The 24,448-nt window shown below is 48.1% G+C and overlaps 2 protein-coding genes across 2 annotated transcripts in view; both read left to right on the plus strand.

Moving 5' to 3' along the window:
• The window catches only part of LOC144168350 (uncharacterized), a 35,779-nt gene extending 18,916 nt beyond the window's left edge, over positions 1-16,863 (plus strand). Inside the window, exons 3-7 of the mRNA XM_077697355.1 lie at positions 3,178-3,378; positions 9,698-9,903; positions 13,279-13,385; positions 14,261-14,354; positions 16,678-16,863. Of these exons, the coding sequence (XP_077553481.1) occupies positions 3,178-3,378; positions 9,698-9,903; positions 13,279-13,385; positions 14,261-14,354; positions 16,678-16,863 (794 nt within the window). The remainder of the gene's footprint in view (positions 1-3,177; positions 3,379-9,697; positions 9,904-13,278; positions 13,386-14,260; positions 14,355-16,677) is intronic.
• Positions 16,864-17,649: 786 nt separating this feature from the next.
• Positions 17,650-23,900, plus strand: LOC144167438 (uncharacterized). Its single transcript, XM_077696701.1, has 3 exons — positions 17,650-17,842; positions 18,223-18,345; positions 22,570-23,900. Exons 1-3 carry the CDS (start codon positions 17,714-17,716, stop codon positions 22,804-22,806), a joined length of 489 nt encoding a protein of 162 aa, XP_077552827.1. The 5' UTR covers positions 17,650-17,713; the 3' UTR covers positions 22,807-23,900.
• The last annotated feature ends 548 nt before the right edge of the window (positions 23,901-24,448 follow it).

The following is a 24,448-nucleotide window of genomic DNA, read 5'->3' on the forward strand; positions in this document are numbered from 1 at the left end:
TCTACCGATAACCATGGAAGCTTGGGGTTGCGTTTTTTTACTGTTATTGTTTTCTGGGCATTAGGTTTTAGAGAATAGATTGTATCTACAAAACGCGTGTGAGCAGTACAGCTCGTGACGTTACATAAAAATTTGTTCTAATGAAAGGTGGCTACAAGTTTGTCAAATTTGGCGATATCAAGGATGTTGAGGGAGTGAATGTTGGGGCGTGAATTACTCGCAACTGGAAACGCGAAATGACAGCCTGCAATATAATGATCGGCCAGTTTACACTTGACTACTGATGAAACAGTGCTAGCCATTGGGGCTCTTACATTAACATAGTCGAGGCAAGACGACACAAGTTTGCTTCCTAAATATTTTTCTCGTGCAAAGGCATCAATGGTTGGAATGACTCCCCATTTCGATTGTGTGTTTAGATACTCGCAAACAACTGGCCTTGACGGCGATAGGGTGTCAGTATTAATGTCCCCAATTACGCAAAGTAAGCTATTTGGGGGTAAGGAGCGAAGGAGATTATCCAATCCGGCTGTAAACGAATTTGCGTTTTCTAAGGGAGATCTGTAAATAGAACTTAAGCTGATATGGTTATCAGGAAGAGAAAGTTTTAGCGCTACACACTCGGCAGAGATGAGAATCGTGGCGAAGGATGAAACTTTCAGTCTCTCATGTACAAACACCATGATGCCACCTCCTCTCTCTGTCTGCCGTGCGAAAAAATATCTGGACTAGTGCTTAAGCGAAACCATGGGGGTCAAATCAGCATGAATGTTAATTTCCGTTAAAACGATGGCATCTAATACGTTGTCAGTTTTATGGAAAAGCGCAAGAAGCTCCTCCCAGTGGCGCCGAATGCTGCGAATGTTCATATGCACTACTGAAAATGCCCTTTCACCTTGAAGCGATAAGCTGCATAAGGCAGCTAAATCGTCACATTCGTAAAGGCTGTGTTCATTGTCGAACAAGCCTATCTAAGTCGGCGAAACCATTGATATGGATTAGGGGAGCGCCTTCCATTTCTCTGACGAAAATTTTGCACTTTTTGGACCACACGACTTTGTACTTCATTTCTTTGCATCTTTGTTTCGCTGCCCGAAACAATTGCCTGTTATATTGTCACAAAAAAAAAAACATGGGAGAGGCGCCCTTGCTTTCTGTGGTAAACCATGAATTTCCATATTTGGCAACCTTCTGTATTACTAAGAATAATGGGAGAGGCCTTTGCCCTGCAGTGGGCGAAGATAGGCTGGTGATGATGATGTACTGCTCAGCATCATTTGCTCCCTTTTACAGGTCGGAGATTACTGCCGACTGCCTAGAGACGAGAGAGCGCAGGGATGCTACTTCCAATTCCAGTTTGTCGATAGTTACCTGGCGCTTTGCTTCCGAAGCACGCATCTCTTCATACTGTTTCGAGAAGAAATCCAGACTGTTTCATGCTCTGCATCAATTTATGAAGCTCATCCACAGTAGTTTTCAGCTCAAGAAGCTGATCAACTTTTAGGGCAATTAAGAGAGCTGATGACGTCTTTCAGCGGCACCAAAGCTTCCATCTTTGCTGATAATTCAGCGATTGCTGTAACAGGCCCAGATTCATCTTCCGTCGATGCCTGGTCGTAAGCACGGCATCGCCAACTATCTTGCTTATCAGCCCCCTTTCCCGACATGGTAGTCTCAGCGACGCCAGAATATTTTTACCAAAGTGGAAATCATGTTTGCATTCGACACACTTTCTTACATTTACCACAGTTGGGTTCCATTATTATCACACAAAGACAGATATGCAGCAGTCGGCAGCACGCATGAATTATCACAAAAAATAAAGGACAACCAGTGAATTTTACGCTTCACCTGCAGCAAAGACAAGCGTAAGCGTGTGCCGAGCGCTTGCCGCCGACTGCGAAGCTGCTGCGGAGCGGATGAGCCTTCATCCTCCTGGACGATTCAGACGCGCGGGCGTCAAGACGAGTGCCAGTCGGTGATTAGCTCCCGAAAAATTACCCCACCTTCCCGCGAGGGGAACCCTGTGGAAATGCGACGCATCTTGAGGGTTCACTTGGTGTTTCCGTTGGGTTGATCGGTATCACGTTTACGAAGTTCAGAATCGGCTGCTCACTTCAAACGTTTGCGTTCAGCATCACGTTCACGCCGCCTCGCAGCCTTGTCGCCTTGTCTTCAGTGGTGCTAGCATTCCTGTTATCACAGTGATCGGTGCTTGTTACGGTTGCGCGGGCGATAGCAGAATTGTCGGAACGCCGGTGCTGGAACGACTGCGGCTATGACACAACGTGGCGCGGCTATGACGCAACACAATCCACTTTAATCCAATCCAATCCAAATCCAATCCAATTCAAGCCAAGCCAAGCCAACCAAATCGAATCCAATCCAATGCCCCTCGCGAGAGAGTGTTCGCTATCGGAGAGGAGAGGGGGTGAGCGACGGAGACCGCAGCTCGCGCGGCGAGGAGAATGGGGGAGGGGTGTGGACGGACAACAACAACGCCGTATGGAGGGACAAGGCGAGTGAATGAGATGCAGTCGCATCTAAAAATAGAAGCTAGGTGAGGCCTCCAGGATGGTTGAAAAATCACAATCCGCGCAGCCAGCATCTCGTACAGCTGTCCCCAGCGAGTGCTGTTGCACCCAGCGAAACCTGCAGCAACGACAAGCGTCAGCATGTGCCGAGCACTTGCCGCCGACCGTCGTGTGAAGGGTGATACATCCGGTGCCCGACGAGTTCTAGCTCGTTGCAAAGAATACAGTTTGCATGTGTTTTAGCGCTGCATTTCAAGCTTTCGACAAGGCACAACTTTGCGTTTTCGAAGTTCAGACTATACTTCAAAAATTTATTCCAATCTTTATATAATGATATCATATTCGAAGCTGCATGGGATATGACATTGTTCGCTTCGATATTCCAAAGTTTTGATTTTTCTCCCACCGCTACTAATTTCCTAAAACAAGAATGTTTCATGCTTTTTCGTGCACCGCTGCTGGATATCGAGAAAAACCTTGGAAATATCCAAAAAAGTTATCCCCGTAAAACTTCGAAAGCTTTCCCAGCGCTCGAATGCAGTGATTTTATGCAGAATGTATTTAACACGTACTACATTAGTTTGAAAAGTCAAGTATTTTTAGCCAATTATGATGCCCCGACCGTAGCATACTTGACTCGCAGGGCCCTACCCGAGGAGCCACAGCCTGGCGGAGTATCCAGTGTTGTGCTGCTACTACGATCCAGCATGGTCCAACAAAACGCAGCACGGGGATTGGGCTTACGACCTCACCCGCGACTTCCACCACGAGCAATGCACTCACGCCGTTTTCGTCGGTGCGCGGTACAGCCATTTGGGAGTGACGCTGCCAGAATCTGCATCCGGTACGCTCAACCCGGACGTGGTGTCCTGCTCGCGCCATCTTCTCAAAAATTAATTGAATATCCAGTGGGGGATCTTTAGACACCAGCTCCTATTTTCTTTTCCTCGCGAACATGCATCGCGGCCCGATGTTCGTGTTTTGCTCAACGGGTTTAGAAGCCCGCAACACGGTGTTTCACTCACTCCCCTCGCACACCGCGCCAACTCTGCTTTGTGCTCCAGTGTACGCTTGCTCGCTTTAACTGCGGCCATTGGCCGCCAGTCGCTCTGCTTGTTGCCCACGAGTACCTATCCGCATTTCGTCGCCGCCATTCCCATTTCATTCTGTTTTGCTACCTAATCGGCCCTGCACTCGCATCGCACCCATTTTACAACGCGTACAAGCGGTGACGTGACGCGTTGAGAAGCCGAACGACGGCTGCATCAGGCAGAATGCCGCCCCCGGTTGGAGATATAGGCATATAGGCTTGGCGTCCCCCTCTCCCTTCGCTCTCCGTCGTTCTCTGTTCTTCTTTCGCGCTATGTTCACACATCGACAGCGCAAAATATTTCTCGATATGCCCTTATTCCTAAGGCGAGAAAAAGCCTTAATTGCACCACTATGCGAAAATTCCGCTGAAGCAATCTATCGAAATGATACGTAAGCATTTACAGGAAATCGCTTCATGTATGCCATTGCACGCTTTTTTTTATTGTGACGTTGACAAATCCTTAGAGGACTGCAAAAACACAGAAACGTAAGAGGACTGCGAAAACACAAAAACTAAAAAAAAACGGGCCACCTTTACTAACGTGAAACCTGGAAAGGGGCCAAGCATGCAGTGTATACGTGCATTCAAGGATTGTAAGTCTCTCTCTTGCCACAAGGCGCGCTCTGATATACGCGACATCCCAATTACGAAGACGGAGGAGAAGTGAAATTCCAAACGGAGAACTGCATATTTTAAAGTTAAACCGAGTACGGAATGAAATAGAGGCAAGAAATCAAGCCCGGAAAAACGAGTGTCCTGATGTGTTCTTTTAGTACGCGTTATTGCCCATGGAGATAAAACGTTTTAGCTCGAGGCGTTGGAAGACGAAAGTCCACGTGTGTTCCTTTAGTACGTTTTCGTTCTAGCGCCAGGCGTTGGAAAACGAGTGTCCCGGTGTTTTAGTACCATGACGAATGAGAATACGGCGACGAGCGACGCCGACGACATGAGATGCCGACAGCCCGAAATCCTAAGGGTAGTCGCTCCTAAAACGTCCGTGTGCTCCGAAAGGCATTGAACAGGGGTCGCCACAGTATCAGCTAAACGCGCTACCAATGCACTATCTCCGGACATTGCTAGAATTGCGACAAAAGTCGTTGTCGTTGTTGTTCCTTTCTTTGTGTGGAACATGCCCACGTGAGGAATCGACCCGAAGCTCTGAGGAGCTAATGGGCCTGCTTCACAAAATTCACCAAACTATGAATTGGAAACGTAACAGTTGTCGAATTGTGGGTGTTGCATGCCACCTGAACGTGATGGCATGGGACTAGAAAAGGTGCACCCCACCCCCGCAGAACTCTGATTATAGGATAGATGTGCATCGTGCCAGCCTGCTTGCTGACGTATTTCGCGCAGTAAGACAGATGAAAGAACGTAAGCGGAAATACAGCCGCAAAAACAGTGGGGTAGTATCGTCTGGCTTTCGTACATCAAATCGCGTGAGTGGGCTTAAGTTCCCTGAGAAATTTTCGCGAATGCAATAAGTTTTTCCCGCGGAATTCTCCAGCGCAGTCCCGTAATACCACCCCCTGTAACTAGAAGTGGGAGTGTTTGATTGCCTCGCTCATGTCAAAGAAATACACAACCAAAGATATCATCGATTCCCTCCTAGTGCTCGGGAAGATGACTTGTGGTTGTAACGGCGGAAAATTTTTCGAGCATTTTAACGCCTTTTAGGGGGTAAGCTTTGAGTATTATTTCTTCGTAGATGCTCGTTTAGTAATTGCAAACATAGTCCCCTCTCTTGCCTTTTCTCTACAACCATACAGCGTATAGCTGACCAGTCGCAATTCAATAGCGTTTGTGTAGAGTTCTAACTCCAATTGGGCACCAAGTATACATGTACAGCCATTTCAAATGGTCAACAAGCGTATGTAATTTCTCTGGAGCCAGTCTAAAGAGCTTGTAAAGTTGCGAAACTTACCTCGGTATCTTCTGTGCACTGAGATGCGTATCTGTCTTTTATTTCTTGCACGGCTTCCACTTTAAATGGTGGAATACATAAAACTCGCTACGTGTGGGTCAGTTTCCATTCGAAGCTGTGGCACATATGCTGCATAGCACATCACACCGTCAGCTCGGCTTTACGTGATGACCCCACTCCACAACTATGTTACCACAATGCCACAGCGTCTCCATTTTTGTTCAAAATGTTACCGCTGCAGCACTGCGAGCTGTTGCAAAGTGCTGAATAGTAACAGCACGAGAAGTGCCAGGGCTACAACTCTAATAATACAGAAAGCAACTTGAATTATAATTTCAAGAGAAGGTATATAGCGGTAACGCCCTCTGATGAAATGGAGCAACGCAGAAAACATTTCAAAGCACAAAATAGCTGTATGATATCTTTCTCCCTAGTTACTAATTTTTTAGCTGTGAAGACAGGTATATTTTCGTTAAAAGTCAAATAAAAATGTCTGAAAACTCCCGCCGTGGGGGATCAGTCGCTGAGACATTGAACTGCTGATTCGGAAGAAATAGTTCCATCAAAGCCGCGGCAACCATTTTTCTGATGGAGGCAGTATGAAAACTCCCGTCAGTCGACATTTAGGTGTACGTTGAAGAACGCAGGGGGTCTCATTAATTCGCAGTCCTTCACTACGGCGCGCCTCATAGCCTAGCTGCAGCCTGGCCGCGTGACGCCCTCAAAATTTGAAAATTTCGAAGAAAATGTTTTACTTTACCGACTTTTGTTTTTGTCCAAGGTAGTAGTACTCAGGTTGGAATACAAAAAACTAACCCCTGCATCGTGCGACCTAATTTTGAAAACGAGTAGGGCTGGACGTTCATCGCCGTAAGATAGCAGTGGAGGGTTCAACTCGTTCTTTCAAGCGCACTCTAGGGTAACCTCAAAAAATAGCTGGTAATTATTTTATATACTATGCGCTGAAGGGCCGCCCCTTTCTAAGAAAACCGTATAATTGTAACTGTTAACTTCTGCCATCGGTACGACAGGTCGTTTTTAAGCTTTCTCTCTGAGAAAGATAAGTACAGCACGCTTAGACGGCGATGCTGAGTAATCAGACTGCGCAAGAACTCAGCGAATTTAAAATACAAGTCCTTGCTAGATTTAGCGTTACAACTGAGCGTGCGAACGGAAATATTACATTATATTTTAGCACACTGAAGACGCGGTACCCTTCGAGCATTCCGTTTACAAATAACCCATCACGCACTTGTGTGCCTTCAGGATATTACAAAATCCAAATCTACATGAAAATAGCAGTTGATTGGCTGACCGAGTTAACACAGCCCGAACAGAAATTTTACGTTTTCGGTCTGGCAGCATGCAACTTAACCTTTCGAGAAACTTACCGTCGTTCGGGTGGAAGGCGAGGTTGGCCCATGCCTGAAAACATGAAGTGGATAATGTGTAATAGTCCACGCGGAAAACGAAGCCCTTAGAACGCATTGCACAGGATGGACATACGCGAAATATTTGTTTGCAGCAACACCTGCTTTTATTTAATTCATTTTGGGAGCCAGTATTGGCGGGTACAAATTTTTACACCTTTATCTCTTTAAAAAGGTATAGTATAGGTGTAATAGGGGTTTGGGGAAGTCATGACGCCATTTTTCTTGGGTTCCACAACTCATTTGGTTACTTTACGTCCTGTTTCTGTGGCAAAAAAGGCTTTTGGCCGACTGCAACAGCCTCAGTTTTCTTTGTGGTTTTGAAAAGGTGCGAAATTGGTGGTCAGTTTCAAAACAAAAAAAATCAGTGGACCGGGGGTTCGATCATGCGTCTTAAAGCTTTGCTACGTTTTGCTAGGTATGGGCTTTGGTGAGTTTTGTTAGGGATTGAGATGTTCTTGCTGGGCTAGGCTAAGTGCTGAAGGGTGCCGCCAAGTTTAGCCGGACTTTACAAAGCTGTTTCAGTGTGTCTCCCAATCCAAGGGGGAAACACGCAAGGTCTACCCCCAGTTTCGCTGTTTGTCCGGCCTTGCACCACTATAGTGCAAGCTGTGCCATTTTTTTTTTTTGCGTTCTAGTAGCCCAACAAATTGAAGCCGTTCCACACAATGTGAAAGCTGTCGGAAGTGCAGAGCAGTGATTCTCCATAATGGGCTGTGGCGCCGTTATACGCTCACTCCTACCACCAAATGCAATTCAAATTTCCCGCCTTCGCAGTGCTCGCGCGCCCCCTGCCTGAAACTGCGCCAGCGGTAGTTCTGTTATTTTTGTGCTTGCTTTTCCTCCCGCACGTACCGGCGCTGGACTACCACTTTTTTTCGCTTACTATCGTAAAAAACAACCCAACGAGCGCTCCTAACTAAATGAACGCGGGCGCTGGCGGCTAATTACGTATATTTTGCCTCAAATGTACCTACAGTTTTCTTTGCGCTAGACAACGGTGAGATGTATGACAAGCGCCAGCGTTTCACGAGTTTCGAACTCTCATGACTATATAAACTGCTTGGCTTTCGAAGCCTCTGGGTTACGCCGCGACGACAGTCGCTACGACGGAACGCCGTGCGGCTCTACTTGGGTCCCGCGAGAGAGCTACGACTACAAGGCGACCCCATAAAGTGCTCTGCACCTAAAAAGACTATTACTTTTCAAATGGTATAGCAAGAGGCGCCCATACGCATATGGCCCTCGTGCTCACACTCAAGCAAGCTCAAAAGCCGGCTTCACTGTTAGAATACCTATCTGCAGTGGTGCACCCTTTACCGGCGTGGCTATCTGGGCGTGTTGGTTTAACATGATTAGGAGTAGACAGCGCGGTTTACACACGGACACATGGAAGAGTACTTGACACACACGAGCGCTCGTGTGTGTCAAGTACTCTTCCCTGTGTCCGTGTGTAAACCGCCGTGTGTGTCAAGTACTCTTCCCTGTGTCCGTGTGTAAACCGCGCTGTCTTCTCCTAACCTTTACCGGCGGCGCAGTTTTTCCCTTCTAACATTTCAACCAAGGTCAACCTTAAACAGCGCCGCTGTTAATAAATTATGCCAATTGATATTGTTTCAAACACAGTTAGGTAACCCCCCACCCCTGATAGTAGCAAATGTTCATCCACCCCAGAAAAAAGTAGAAAAGACCTCCAAATTTGGAGGTCATTCACACCCTCTTTCGTGGGTTCCGACGCCATAATTTGTAGCTTGAAATACATGTGGTAAAAAGGGTTTTGAAATAAAGAACAGCCTTCTTCGACGGCATTGAAAGGGTGTGGAACAGGTGTTTGGTATTTAATGAAGTTCCATTACTTAGTGAACACAATAACTACAGCACTTTCCCCACTCTGCCTCACGATTAAATTTTTTTTCCAAATCGGCAAGCAGACTTGTATATGCTGACATTAAAATGCATAATTCTAAAATTAGCGCTAGAATATTTAATTTTTCGGAGGTCCACCGACTCTATCACAAGACATCCCTCTTCTGCCTATAAAACCAAGAAGATCAGATGTAGTTGTAAGGTAAATAGGATGTACTCACTCTCCGCGTACATCCCGTTGGTTTTCTTGCTCATTTTTGTGGTCCAAATTTGACTTGTGCTTGCTGAATGTGTCTCTGTGTTGAGCTGCGTGCTCAGCCGATCCAAATTGCCATGCATAGCTGGGCTGCCCGCACCCCTAATTTAAGGTATTAAGCAGCGTTACTCGTATTTTAGAGTGTCCACAAGGACACCCTTTTTTCACCCTTACACCCTTCTTCTAGCCAAAACACCTTTTAAAGTTGTGTGCAATAGGACAAGATTTTTGCAGCCTTTTCTGCCAAAAAGGGTGTAAAAAAGTTTAGTATGAAGTTAAGAACGACAGCAGCCCGTGTTGTGTATCACTCCGCCGATGCGACGAACCCGTGACATCAACGCGGGCGACCTTTCAACGCGCGTAATGCGTGGGATCACCTACTTTTCTGATCGAGTTTGGCTTTAAAAATTTACACCCGCAAAAACAGCGTGTTTCCTAGTCCTTTTTTTGCGCCGGCTTTTATTGCTTCCCAAAATACTTGCAGTAACGATCTCTTTGCGCTGTGCGGAGGAACCGGCAACATTCGTTGCGATTTCCATCGCGTATGAACAAGTACAGCTGATGTTATTTGAACATATCCAACCTCATTCGCAGCGGCACTTCCTGCTTTCCTCTCCCTGAGGCGAGGGGGCCTGTCCATGCTTGCCTCGGTTCTGGTCGAGGACACCATCCGGGCAGCCGAAGACGCGAGCAGGTTCGCAGACACGGTGGTCGACTGGTTGCGGAAACACGACTTCGACGGACTCGACCTCGACCTCCGCGATCCAGCGACAGCCCATGGTTACGACCTGCTCGTAAAGGTCAGCAAACGCAGAGCTAAGTCGTGTGACTGCCTCGTCGCCTACACTCTACGGCACTCCCCCAGGTTCAGTGTCACCACAGTGCATTCCTGCGAAAAATGCGTGCCATTAACAAGGCAACCTCGGCGAATGAGAGCAACCTACATCAATGCAAAACATCATGCTTGCATTGCCTGATGCCACAGCGTAGACCAAACTTTGTAGTCAGATGGTATGCTCGACATCGTCATTCGCCGATATTGCGTTGCCGTTCGTAGATTGGCCAATCAGTGCATTGTGGGGATGATGAACCACAGCGATCGTTAAACAGCGCTTGAGGACGAAGACGATAGAGGAGGAGACACACGACGGCGCTTCTATTCTCTTCCATCGTCCTCTTCTTTCAGCGCTATTTAACGAATGTATAAGAACGAACTAGCCCATTTGTCGGTCCTACTGAACCACAGGATTACCTTGAAGGGACACTGAACTGAATTTGTCAAGCTCCGGTTTTTGCTTCCACTACGTAGATTGGTTCAAATCAACACACTTTTCATCGTTAACCGGTTGAAAAGTCGGTAATTATTTTATAAAGCTCGAAAGAAGAAAAACTACCATGCGCGGTCTGCGGCGGCCGCACCAACTAAACGCTGTGACGACGGCAGGAGGTGCACCGTGATTGGACGATGCTCATGATTAGCATTCGTTCTGTAAAACAACATCCTTGACATCCAACGTTATCGTGAGATGGGCATTCCCGATATCTCAGTAATCGTCATACCGCGCTTCTGCCATGTTTTCGGCTGTAAAATGCGTAAGTTAAGCCTCCCAGGACGGCTTGGAATCGTAGCAATCACTAGCCAAACCTACGCAATCGATGAACGCCCTCCGCGTCACCGCAGACGCTGAAATGCCATGCGCTTTTCCCCCGTATTTGAAGCTTGCCTCACTCATGTCTGTATCGTAAAAAGCTTGTTCGCACCAGCCCAAGGGTCTCCTGATTCTGGCCTGTGCCCACTGCCTGCAAGCAGTCGGTGCTTATGTCAACAGCACCCCAACGAGAACTCGCTAGCGCGTCAGTGTCAGTCTGCGCGCGTTCTGCGAACTTGTTCGTGGAGCAGTGAACATTACGGCCCAAAAATAGTGAACTCGGTATAGAAAACATCGGCCGAACAGGAAAAATTCAACTTACAAAAAAAGTCTCCTCGGGGATTCGAACTTGCAACTGGCAAGTTGCAAAATAACATACCAAGAGCTCCGGACCACTCGGCCACGAGGCAGCGCTCCTGGCGCTCGAAAATCAGGTATATAATGTATATCAAGTTTACACTTTTATTTAGTTTTATCATTCCATGCAGCTTAGGTGACTATTTGTTGTATAGCGCTCGTGTAGTAAACGTCCCCCAAATTTCCACAATATCTCACGTCTAGCAATTGCATTTCTTAGACGGAAAAGCGTTCGCAGATGCGTAGTCGTGCTGCGGACAGCTCTGCTTTTTCACCCAGCGCAAAAAAGTGCTTCCGGCACCGTAGTTTTACGCTGTACGGTAAAGGTTTAAGTTGATTTTATTTTCTTAGTGCCTATATTGGCTTCGCTAACTTCTCCCGCCTCCAAGTGGCCTTATATTTTCCTACTAGCGTACCAGTTAGCAAAGCGTCGCATGTACGCTTGTGCAGCGCTTGTGTGGGGCGACCTGGACTGACGTGGAGCTTGATATAGTGTACAAACTAACAAACTAAGGAAATGCACATCCTTCCATTCACAAACGTGTCGTGGCTTAGTTTCAACTGAGCGAACGAATTGCGACGACCAGTCAGCGGCCGGCGGGCTAAACGCTGTACCATAAACGCTGGGCCGACTGACTCTGTCGGAAGGTCGGTGCTCCGTGCAGTAGCGCAGTCAAGCCAAGTCATCTCCTCCTGACGTCACACGAAAACGCCCCAGAAAATGAGCGAAGATGCAGAGAGGAGGACAGCATTTTCGAATTGATTTTTCTACTAAATAAATTCGCGTAAACGCACTCAGAGTAGTCGAAACATGGACTGTGGACTCCGGACTACAATTTTCGCTAGTAATCCAGCAATGTTTACGAATAATTTCAGTGTCCCTTTAAAGTGTACGTCTCCATATTTTGCACTCTTATTTTAAAGGCGGTATTCCTTCTTGGGCTGCCTAAACTTAGGAATTTCAGTCTGCCTGTGAACAACCTGTGAAGCGTGCGGCCAAAAAGCAGGTGAAAGTATGCTTGGACACGAGGTATAGCGAAAAGCGTTTCAAACTACTGAAACTACCGCCATGGTGCGTACATTTCCGCAGAATTCAGCGCTAAGGAAACGTCAGGCAGATTTGAAGCAGAATGTAATTACAGAACCGAAGTTCCAGCGTTTTGTTAAGAATACACATTGGGTTGATTTTTACAAGAGCAAATATAAAACAATACACAAACAAGACAAAATGCGTTACAAACGGTGCCGAAGAGAGCCCAGATTCGTCAAACACTAAAACGAAGCGTGTTCGCTCGATCTCCGTCAGTGCAACAAAAAATACGCCCTGTCCCAACAGGATGCGCACGAGCAGGACGAACGCTGTAGCACTGAACGAAATTGAGCGAACCTCCATTGTATTCATCGAGGGACGAGTGAGAGGAAAGAGAAGAACGTAGAGGTGGGATGGGGAGATGGACAAGAGAGAGGAGCACATGGAATGAGTGGCAGATTGTGATCATTTCGCGACGACATTTGCAGCCCAGGTAAGCAGATTCACCACCATTTTTTTTTTCTGAAATCTGTCTTTTCACATGCCAAACATCGTTAGTCAAACGTTTGCAGGCTTTTGCTGCCATTTTGAGGCACAGCATTTTTAGCGCACTTTTCTAAAATTAATTTTATGAAGCCGACTAGAGCCCTTTCTTCCTGCGGGTCAGGTCTTCATCTCCATGTTTTAAGCCCAAAATCAAGCAAAGCCTCCTTCGTCAACAGAGTATGTGGTCATGATCCTGTTCTAAATCTTGATAAGATTAACCGGCGATTGAACCCTAACCATTACAATCATTGTACAGGGGTTTCTTCAGTTGTGATCTTCAAGCTTCAAATCGCTTTCTAAGAGAGAACAAAAATATTTTGACAATATAGCCGTACAAGAGAACAGTCTGCTAAAATGAACTAAATGCTAGACTGCTCCTGTTAGCGTTTTTTATACCTGTGAACGACATGTTACATGAATGTTCTAACCCTCCTCATAGGCGACCAAAATGTGAACAAATTGTTTGATAGAAAGTCTGAAGCACGCCAACATTCGAACGTTTGCTTCCTTCGGAAGTTGGTGTTACTGAATTCAGGGCGTGATTAAAAATGGCTATGTCTCATCGCGTACTCTTGCATCTCCTTTACCCGCAGGCCTTGATTCCTGAGATGCGCCGGCCAGGACAGAGGCTCATCTTGAGTGTGAACGTCTACCCGGCTACGAGATTTATGGACGACGTGAACGTAAAGCAACTGCAACAGTGAGTGGCGGACATGATTCGCAAACAATGTTATGATCAAAAAGCTTTACCTATAGGACATTTGGATTAGGAGCCGTCAGCCGTGTTCATCGGCAATAGCAGACGCGTGTATACCAGAAGCTTCAAATTTATTCCGAATACGGAGATTAGACAGAAACGTCACCGGTGTTTTCAATGAATGTAGGCTGTATTCACGCTGCCCTGACCTACCCAAACAAAGTAAGGCGAAGGCGTGGCCTTTTTGCGCATTCACTGACGTATCTGCATCTTGCACTTGTTTCTATTTGGAGTTTATGAGGAAAGTTAGAAAAAAAATAATTTAATTTCTACTTTAGTCATACTTAGCGTATACTAGGAAAACGTACCTGTGCGGTAAATCAGCCAGGTGGGGTAACCTAGAATCCCGCTAAGCTTTAAAGGAAAACCTAATTTACTCCAGGTACAATACCAGAAAATGCTTCTTTCGTCGTAGCGTCCATTTGACCTTCAAGCTCAGCCAAGGTCAAGCCTGCGCTTCGTGCGGTTGCACGGAGTAGAAATGTTTAATTGCTCGTTCGATCCAAGAGGACAACTGTTAGAAAGAGAATCAGACAAAGAGGAAAGGCGCATGCCATGAGAAAATGTTAAAAGGTGGCGCCGGCGGCATTAAAATTCACTGCGCATTCGCGCCTTCAGCGCCGGCTCCGCCGAACAGCGTCCATGCTTTATCTTCCGGGGCAATTGTGTCCGCGTTCACTGCGCGTTCTTGGCGCAAAAACCGAGCTATCGTTCTACATACTCGCTTTAGCCGCGTCCGCAACATTTGTTCCTCTAATGCAGACAAGCGAACTTGTCCTAGTATCATCGCGTCGGTAGCTCGTCTTCTGTCCTTGCAGGGATGCCGACTTCCTTGTCCTCAACGTCCAGGATCTGGTGGACCCTGACCAGCGGACAGCAGCGCCTTCGGCACTCTATGGGCGGCACTCCTGGGTGAGGAAGGCTACCGAAAAATCCACCTCTTTAACGAACGGAAGTCTCTGCTGATTTCCTTGCCACCATCGATTCCTGTTATAAACTCTGAGCACGCACACCTGATCCAATTATCGAACTCATGTCGGTGAAGCTGCGGAAGTGTAAAAAGAAAAAAACCTTCTGCCTCAAGCTAGGTACAGCAAACTGGGTAACGACTCAGCTTGATTCTCCCCATGAGGTATAATACCCTCACCGTGAAACGCGATACGCTAGTATTTTATCCACCTTCAAATGGAAACAATTAAAGTTGTCTTCGTTTGGCACTGTTTTATTTGGAGCTTACAGCCAAATCAAAACAGCATTGTGCTCACTCCATTAATTTTCTTTATACATGTGCTGTTTTACCACGTTTTCTGTATACTTGTGTTAAACTACTACTGAACCTCCATGTCCTTTGAATTCCGTTCTGCAATTACATTTATATGCATAAGCGTTTAAAGCTACTTCTGTCAGAAAACCGTACGTCCGTATTTAGGTGCTGCGCTTCATAAGCATGCCAGGGTTCTTCTCGAGGCATTTATTAAGAGACCTTAGGGCATTCGTGTTCTGATTAAAAACTGATGAATATTTTTTTTTCTAACAGTGCAGTTGCGTAAAGCAGTAAAACCGGCTTTAAAGGAACTGTTTATAGCTGTCAAGCTATACACGCAGTTCCTTCAAAGATCCTTTAAATTTCAAGGGTACTTTGTCGGTGGCACGCTGACCACTACAGCAGGGGTTAAGAGTTAGCTAGAGCGCTAGAAGGAGAATAAGCAGATATCAATGCCAGCCTGTCACTTCATGACACCTTGGAGCAACACTAAGGCAATATCTATTGAGCCAACACACGAAGTCGGTAAATCCACCCGTCGGCGGCGTCAACTTCACTTTGGACAACCTGTTGTTTCTTTAACGGTTCGTGTACAACAAACTGGGTTCCGTTTGTAATGTGTGATTGAATATGGTTCCGGAAGGACTAATCGAAGGTTGCAAGGAAAGCTAAAGAAATGATGCAAGCGCTGCTTCCTGAGTGCAACCTGGACAGCTTTCTTACAAAAAGCCAAGTTTCGTTGATGTATAAATTCAAAGGATTCCTTACCTATCACGCTCGGAACGTTTGCCGAAGCTCTACTGCTTAACCGAACGATTCAATTGACTACAAATCCACTTCATGCAGATTATAAGACTGAGCAGCGCATCAAGGAACTACATCTCTCTCGGCGAAGTTGTGGGTCAGTCAAGCACATGAGTGCACCTGACTGCCTTGCGTATCAACTATCAACACATTCTGTGCTTTCCTGTTGTTGTCCGTACAGTCAAGACGGCAGAAGTTTTAAAGCAAAGCTTTCACTTTACCAGAGAATGGTTTCGTCGCGTGCGCCACAAGAAACTCCTAACCAGGCTAAATAAAACTACCGGCACCGCCAGTCGATCGAACCTGGGCCCGAAGAGAAGCGGAGCCAAAGCGCATCGTCTTAGCCACCAATCTACGCCCACGCGTGGAGACGGGGGACACAGACGCTGCTTTGCATTCGCCGTCTGCGGAGGGGGAAGGGTGCTTTCGAGGCGACACATGAAACAAGAATGACGGGGAGGCAGTGCAGCCGCGCGTGCTGCCCTCCTTCTCACCCTTCAAAAGTCGCTGCTCTCCGTTTTCTTTCTGCCGACGCAAGGTCGGGCTAAAGCGGCGACGTCCGCCGCTCTAGCCCGGCCATAGCCGGAGCTGCTGCGTTCGGGACGCCGTCCACATGAATCCCAGGTAACGGCTTAACGGGAACCCCTCTAGTGACGCCTTGAGTTCATCGCAGACTGCCATGGAGAGACCACGCAAAGTGAAAACTGCAGAACAAGAGCAGGAATACAAAGCTGGACAAAAAAAACCGTACCGTCCCTCTCCAGGGACGGCACTGTTCCACACTGGTGCAGGCCACCGCAGCCACCGACGCTGCGGATGCGCGGACATTACGTGTGCATGTGGACGCCTCCTGGCCACATCGCACGGGCGCTGTGGCATTTGCAGCTGTGGCGGCAGACAGCAGTGAATGCAGCGTTAGAGCATACATCGTATACTCCGTTCCGGACAGCACGAACCTTGAGTTGCGCGCCATTCAACAAGGCCTACGCCTAGCACGTTCCGTTCTGCAGGCATGCACTCAGCGCACGTACCACCGTGTGCACATTTTCACGGACTGTACTGAGGCCTTAAGTTCCCTTATTGGAATTCCCTGGAAACACTCTGCAGCACACTGTATTAAGCGATCATGCAGCTCCCTGCACGACACCTTCCACGCACCCGTAACAGTACGGTGGATCCCTGGCCATGGAGGGCATACCGCTAAGGAAACCGCCCAGAGGCTGGCGAGCGAGTCATCTTCGTCCTACCGCCGTCAACCGGGGGGAGAGCATTGCCGGTGGAGCCCACTTCGATCCTGACGAGGTGCGCCAGCGTCGCAGGCATTCCGGCGCCTCCACCTTCAGTCATCAGTAGACGAGAACCCGCATCCTCTGCCTCCGGGCTTATCCTGCGGTACGCAGGTTTTTCTCAACCAGGCCCGTTCCGGCTTCGCCATAACCGCCGACGCTGTGTCGAGGTGGAGGGGATGGAATATTCACTTTGGGCCACCGGGCAATGACTCCCAGCAAGTCAACAACCTACCGCCGGCAGGTTCTCCGACGGTAACCTCGGCGGGAAACTCCCCTTCTGCAGACCTCGGAGGATTTCAACAGAGCACATCTGCACCAAGTTCCCCCCTTTCTCTCTTGTACCATCTTTGTGCTCTGCTAAGCATACCATGGCACATCCAAACCTGACCTTCCGCACCTCGTCTGGTCTTGCCCGGGCCTTGCCGTACTTCGCACCCAACACCACCCGGTGTGGGTTCACTGTGTGGGTTTAATGTATCCCTGACGCCCCCTTGGCGCGTCAAGGATACATTGACCGCACTCTGGAGCTTCGTCTGAGCGGCCTCCATGGCTGGGCATTATTACCGTCCTCCCTGCCCTTTCCTTTCACCTGCGGCTTTGGGCAATCCTTTCTTAATAGTTTAATAAAGTGTGCTTCCTTCCTTCTCCCTTGAGAGCGCCGTAAGCGGCATACGACACATGCTAGAGCCACGTGTGTGAATTCAAGTGACGTCGCATGCATGGCCAATTGTTGTGGGTGTCATTGACAGCTTTGGTTTCCTACCATCTTCACAGCGTGTTTTGGAGCCAACTTTTTTATTCCCTGAATGTTTCCTATCTTTCCTCTTATGCTTCCCCGATTGCAGAACAGCAGTTTGGCGGCGGTGTACACCCGCACGGGGTCTATATCTCGCCTCGTCCCTGTGGTTGCCTTCATGTCGCGGGAGTTCGAGCTGTTGAAGCCGATTTCCGGTACTACGGCTGTCTCCAGGGGACTCGAGTGCAGAGGACTAGCAGCGCCGTCGCGGCACCATGTCACTCCTGGGAGCAGGGCCTTTTTCGAGGTGAGCGCACGCATGCGTCAGAATTGGAAAAGTAAGTCTCTCACCTTAGGCAGATATAACCGAGAATTATCACGTCGATGGGACTCCTCACGGGACTGACGCCAACTTCTACTGAAGTGCCGAAATATATATTTCTGTTGGTGCGCCGTGCCTAGTTAGCCCGCACATTGACTCAGTATAAATAAATAAATAAAGACATAATCAAAAATGCATTTCTGTTTTACACACATTGTGGTTACAAATGCCAACGGTTTCATATGTGGTATTTCTGGGCAGACTTCCTCTTGATTTTGTCTCCTTCAATATGTCTGTTTTTGAGTGGCGCTCTCAGAACAGCGCCTAAGCAGGAAAGAATAAGTTTTCTCCCCTTTAAACTGCAGGTGTGCGAAATGCTGGACGACCCTTCGTGGTTCAGGGCTTGGCAGAATGAGGACTATTGTAACATGCAGGCCAAGGAGAAGCGCTTCCTTGCCCTAGAAGACAGAGAGAGCGTCATATGCAAGGTAACACCGGAACTTCGACGCAATTCCCATTTCTGGTACCGTTGGACATGTCTGAGATGTATTATAACAGCGTGTGTGCACGTGGTGTGGGCGTGCATACGGATAAACACACTTGGGAAGTAGCGCATGGCATGTTAACGACGACCGATCATGTTAGAGAATCTCGACTAGCCCTGGCTGATAAACCGAAACTGTGAGCAAGCGTCTTTATTTACGAAAAGTTTCTTCAGCTACTAGTCATAAATACGTTAGGCTTGCTGCTTTATCGTAAAAATCGATGCTTCTCCGAGTCACCTGCCACTGTATGTATATTTGTGTGTAGTATGTATGCATGTACGCTATGTACGTATGTCTGTATGTATGTATGCATGCATGTGTGTGTGCATGTATGTATGTATGTACGCATGTATGCATGCACGTACGTGTGTATATATGTACGTATGTACGTATGTATGTATGTATGCATGCATGTATGTATGCATGTATGTATGTACGTACGTATGTATGTACAGAGGGCAACACCCTTGTCTATAACACAGGTTTCGTACTTAAAGCCTTAGCTTGCCTCGGCCGAAAAAAAATTGAAGTAAACTATTGTGTCATTATTAAAGGGGTACTGACACAAAATTTTGAAAGCGAGATAACTTCGGAGATAGATTGGTGTGAACACATATACATCATCTGCAAAATATCAGCGGCGAATACAGCCTAGAACATATTTAAATTCAATTTTAAAGTGTGCGAAACGCAACCGAGCAGTTAGCAGCCTGCGCAGTCGACATCCTGCGGATATTTTGTAAATAAACAACGTCCAAACACGTCACGAGTTTGTGTTTGCCGCTTCCGCACTGCCGGCGTTTTTTGCCGGCTCGCCCGGCTCGCCGCTCCAATCGGAGGGCCGGAGGGCGGAGCTTCTGCTCTCGAGAACGAACGACCCGATCGTTGGCGGCGGAGGCGCCGTGATTTCGTCAGCTCATCGGGCAGCTGGCCGCGACCGAAGTTCTACACATGCCTTGCACCCACGTCACAACGGGGAATGCTGGGATGCATAATCTCCATATTGGAGCACCGCCGTCTGCGCGGATACCCAATACTCCCTGTTCTGGGGATACCCTACACGGCGCTGTCTCCGCGCAGCTGTGGAAGCGGTAGCGACTGGACGGCGTTTCCACAATGGTGTTGTGCGCTGTTGTCGGCTGCTCGAACCGTAGCAAGTCGAATTTGAGGGAGAAATCGGCGAACATCAGCCTATTTCGTCTACTCAAATATGTATCAAATCAGTGTGAGTACGAAAGACCTCAGTGCGAGACGGCGAAGCCTGTGGCTATCACGCATAAAACGTGCTGATCTCGATCCCAACAGCCATCACATTCGAGTCTGCGGTGCCCACTTTGTGACAGGTAAGCCAGCAACGTCTACAGCAAATCCAAGCGCCGCGTACAAATGTGTGTATTTTGTGCTTGTAGGCTGGCCAGCCAAGATTTGGGACGAGGCACACCCTGATTTGGCGCCGTCGCTTGCGCTTGGCTACGGCACAAATGCTACCGATCGTTACGAACGATCGAAAAAGCGGCGTACAGGGAAAGAGACCGCTGAGACCGCGCGACGCAGCCACGGCGGCGTCCACGCAGCGGACGGACCCCAGCCACGGCGACGACGTTGCAACCGTTCCAGTTAGCGACGAAGTTGACGAGAACGAAAATGAGACAGGTCACAAAACTGGAGGAGTAAACAAGATAGTTCACGATGTCTCCGTGCGTCACTTCGGGAAACTCGGCAACATCAGTCACGGTGTCTAGTCCCGGCCGCAGCGTGTATATAGGGATCCACGCTGTCGCACATCCGCATCTTTTCCTCGTAGCGTGCGCGGGCTGATCCGATCAGCTACGCACAATACGCCGCGTCGAGAGCCTCGACTCTCGAAGCTGGGGACATCTTGCTCAGAAAGCGGTAAGCCTGTAGTGGGTCGGGTGCATCATCCGAGAAACGTACACACACTACGCATAGCGAGCGGAGCGCGGTGCTCCAACATGGGCGCAGTAACTGCGAGCGGGCGGAAGTGACGTCACGTGCAAGCCATGTACAGCGATTCCAGGCACTCTGTTTCTATTACTTTTTATTTACATTGGGCACGAAAACGCGCCGGAGACACGAAAAGCCCACTGAGCGAGCCGCACGGTCGCTGTGCAGGCGGCGGCCACGGCCGCGAAGTGGCCCAGGCCGGCGCAGGTAGCTCGGGAGATAGCTTGTTACCGCTGCACGAAATTGTACCAAAGTCCCTACCATGGTAGCTTTATATGAGAAAGAAGTTAAAGATGCGATGGCGGGTTGCATTAAAAATTGTCATCTGCACCCCTTACGAGAGCAGCAATCGAATATCCGCCGCAGTGCTAAGCCGAACACATCTGTAGGCGGACCTGTAGGCAGACCGGCCGGCTGTTTCCAGCGCGCGTCTTGCCACCCACCGTCTCGAGAGTCGCACGTCGTTCTTTAGCCGCGGTAGCATTTGCATGTACTCGCAGCGCCTGCGTCACGTCCACGGTCGCTTTTTAATTAAGCGGCTCACGAGATCAGTACGTGGGGGCATTCGCAGAAACTGCCGGCGATGCGGATTCGACAGTGCTACGGCGGCTCTGCTCTGTGATATCCCTCCGACGGTCACGTGGTCAGCTTTGTTCACACAAAATCCATCGGTTCGCGGCACCCGGTGAAACCGAAACTGCGACTGGCTGCATTGAAAATGCCTCTAATTAAACAACCATCGCATGCTGAAGCAAATGAGGTTTCTACAGGTGATAAGTAGGTCACTAGCTACTTATCGCAGCAAAAAAAAAACAAGATGCAAAATTTTTGTGTCAGTGCCCCTTTAAGTATTGGCCATATATTTTCACCTCAACGTTTTTTGTGACACGTTTGAGTCCGCAGTTTTGAGATGTAAGCAACTGAATTTGAACTCAGTGTTATAGACAAGGGTGTTGCGCACCGTACGCATGTATGTATGTATTTATGTATGTAGGCATGTATGCATTATGCATGAATGTACGTATGCATGCATGCATATGTATGTATGTACGTATGTACGTATGTACGTATGTATATGTACGTATGTATGTATTACGCATGTATGTATGCATGCATGCATGCATGCATATATGTATATACGTATGCATGTACGTATGTATGTATTTATGTATGTGTGCATGTATGTAGGTATGTATGTATGCGTGTATGTATGTATGTGCGTACGCGTGCATGTACGTATGTATGTATGTATGCATGTACGTATGTATGTAAGCACGTATGTATGTATGTGTGTATGTATGTACGTATGTATTTATGTATGTATGAATGTATGTACGCATGCATGCAGGCATGTATACGTATATCATCATCAACAGCCTATTTGGGTCCACTGCAGGACGAAGGCCTCCCCCATTGACCTCCGCCCATCTCTGTCCTGTGCTGCCCGAGTCCATCCTTTGCCTCCGAGTTTTCTTATTTCATCTCTCCATTGACTTAATGGCCTTCCTGCTCGTCTAGTCCCGTCCCTCGGTGTCTATTTGTTGTCCTTGTGGTCCACCTGTTGTCAGTTCATCGTACCACATGGCCAGCCCCAGTATCTAATATATATGTTTATTGGTAACGGTAATACTAGTACTCATATTACCAGTTAGCGTAATAGTAGTATATAGAATAAAAATAATAGCAGGAGCAGTAATTGTAGTGTATGACTGTACATTCACGACCAAAGATAATGTTGCAGTCAGTCGCGGTGTTGGCATGATAAAGTGCATCGCTGCAACTGTCGGATGAGTTTGCTCTCGCTATAGTTTACTGAATATTCGTCAGATCTTGTAAAGAGCAAGGAAAGGATCCCAAGAGGACATGATCGATAAAATCCTGCTGGGCTGCTTTTTCCATTTCTTAACGTCCTCGGAGATCCCATAGTGCGACTAATCTGATACCGCAAGCCCTGCCGTTCGTGGGACTACCCTCTTCAATATTCATTACAGCTTTCTCTCTCTATCCCTCCCTCCCTCCCTCCCTCCCTCCCTCCCTTCCTCCCCCTCCCCCCTCCCCCTCTCTCTCTCTCTCTCTCTCTCTCTCTCTCTCTCTCTCTCTCTCTCTCTCTCTCTCTCTCTCTCTCTCTCTCTCTCTCTCTCTCTCTCTCTCTCTCTCTCTCTCTCTCTCTCTCTCTCTCTCTCTCATGCTGGCCACGTATAGGTCAAATTCGCAGCGGCCCACCGTCTCGCTGGCGTCGCGCTGAAGCAAATGCACCTGGACGCGTTCCGGCCCTCCGAGGAGTGCGGCCCCGCTAGTCCGCTGATGGATGCGGTGCTGACGGAGGTGCACCGACTGCGGCCCTCAACCGACGTTAAACAGCGCTGGGCGCGCCCTCAGCGGCGCCTGATGGTTGTGCGCGCCAACGGGAAAACGACCTGCCTTAGCCACTCCCACTAGCCGCGGCCTCTAATGCTACGCTGTGTATGTGCTTTTGTCGTGAGACATCGGCAGAACACTACACGGGCGAACCTTTTTGTCACGCGCACGAACTCAAAAGGCTTGGGACCTTGGTGGGGAGGAAAGGGAGGAGCGAGTGCCTGTTCTTCTTATTTCAGTACTTACAAGCGCGTGCAAAGTAGTGCACGGGCAGTTAATCAACTAAGGGGTCAGCCACGCCAAACACAGTCGTCTGTCCTTTGGTGGGGCGCAGCGAGCAAGGGACGACCACCCAGCACGTCATTTTGCAAGTCCATGGACTACGCGATAGGGCGAAAGTAGCCTGTATATAGGTACTTACATAGGTATTTTCTTAGATTTCTGGCGAAATATCCTGCTTTGGCATTCTGGGTTTTATGTTTGTGCCTTCTTTCGTCGCAGTTTGTGCATTTATGTACTAATCGGATTCTCTGACAGTATGCAACAATCTGCACTACAACATTCCACTACACCCTTCCCTTTTCCTTAGGAGACGAACCAATGTTCACATACAAATGTGTTCTAACCTACCTTGCGGATATCAACTTCTTGAAGCTCATATCGCACAGGGCGTGACTTGAGACACTCTCATTCTTGAGGGAGGTCCTGGTGATTCTTTTGTGTGCACAGGGAACCCCGCTGTCGCATCCCTCTCTGAGGCCCCAGGCGATGTCACGTCTCGGTCACAATCTTCTTTTATCCATCATTACGAGCATATTAATATTTCAGTATGCGGGCCCTGTACACCCATATACACATTTTTTAGGGAATACCATACTCATCTCATACATATTTTATGCCTAAACCTGACACTGAAATGCCACCTAGCAGAGTCTCGCGCTCTTTGGTCATAGATACCTTTGCGCCAATAAACAAACATACTACTACTACTACTTATGTGTGAACAACTGAGTTTGAAGCTAGTTCATGGACAGTGGTAGCTGTCTCTATGCATTATTCCCGTCACGTACACTAAACATTGCTGTTTCTAAACCCATTACGTCGCACTGAAACACTCCACGCCCGAACCAGGATGACAAAGTTCCCACAAGACGAGAAAGCAAAGAACTCTTCGACGCGCATTGTGGCTTATTCTGTTCTTTCCCGTTACGGCGGCTCCGAGGAGAAGGAATAAACATTTATTGAACTGTATGCATTTCTTTATGGGAGGCCTTCTTACTCAAGGAAGCCTTCAACCTATACGGCCCACAGTAATATTGGCTAACGCACGGAAGCCCACGCGACTCTCTTACCTCACTGGCTAAGCTTCACGTGCGCCACGAATGCACTGGCGAACTCACCGCGACGTTCTTCTTTCTAAACACGCGTTGTAGCAGTCCCTCGAAGGCGGTATTCCATTCCCAGATATATAAGTACAAGCCCGCCACTTCTTTTGCGATGCAGAATGTTAACCGTTGTGATATGCCGCGCAGCGCTGCTGAACTGACCGAAAAGATACCAAACCTACCTTATTTACGAAAACAACGTGTTCAGTTGCGCTAGGAGAACTTTTTGCTGTATAACTAGGATCACGGGTGCAGAAAATGGCAGCATCTCCACTCCGTGGATGATGGCGAGGGTGCGGAGTGCGAGGACTCGAAATGACATCCATGTTGAGTCCCGA

The sequence above is a fragment of the Haemaphysalis longicornis genome, unplaced genomic scaffold, assembly GCF_048455015.1.
Source record: "Haemaphysalis longicornis isolate Haplotype H1 unplaced genomic scaffold, Haemaphysalis longicornis Haplotype H1 scaffold_2, whole genome shotgun sequence".
Classification (NCBI taxonomy): Eukaryota; Metazoa; Arthropoda; class Arachnida; order Ixodida; family Ixodidae; genus Haemaphysalis; species Haemaphysalis longicornis.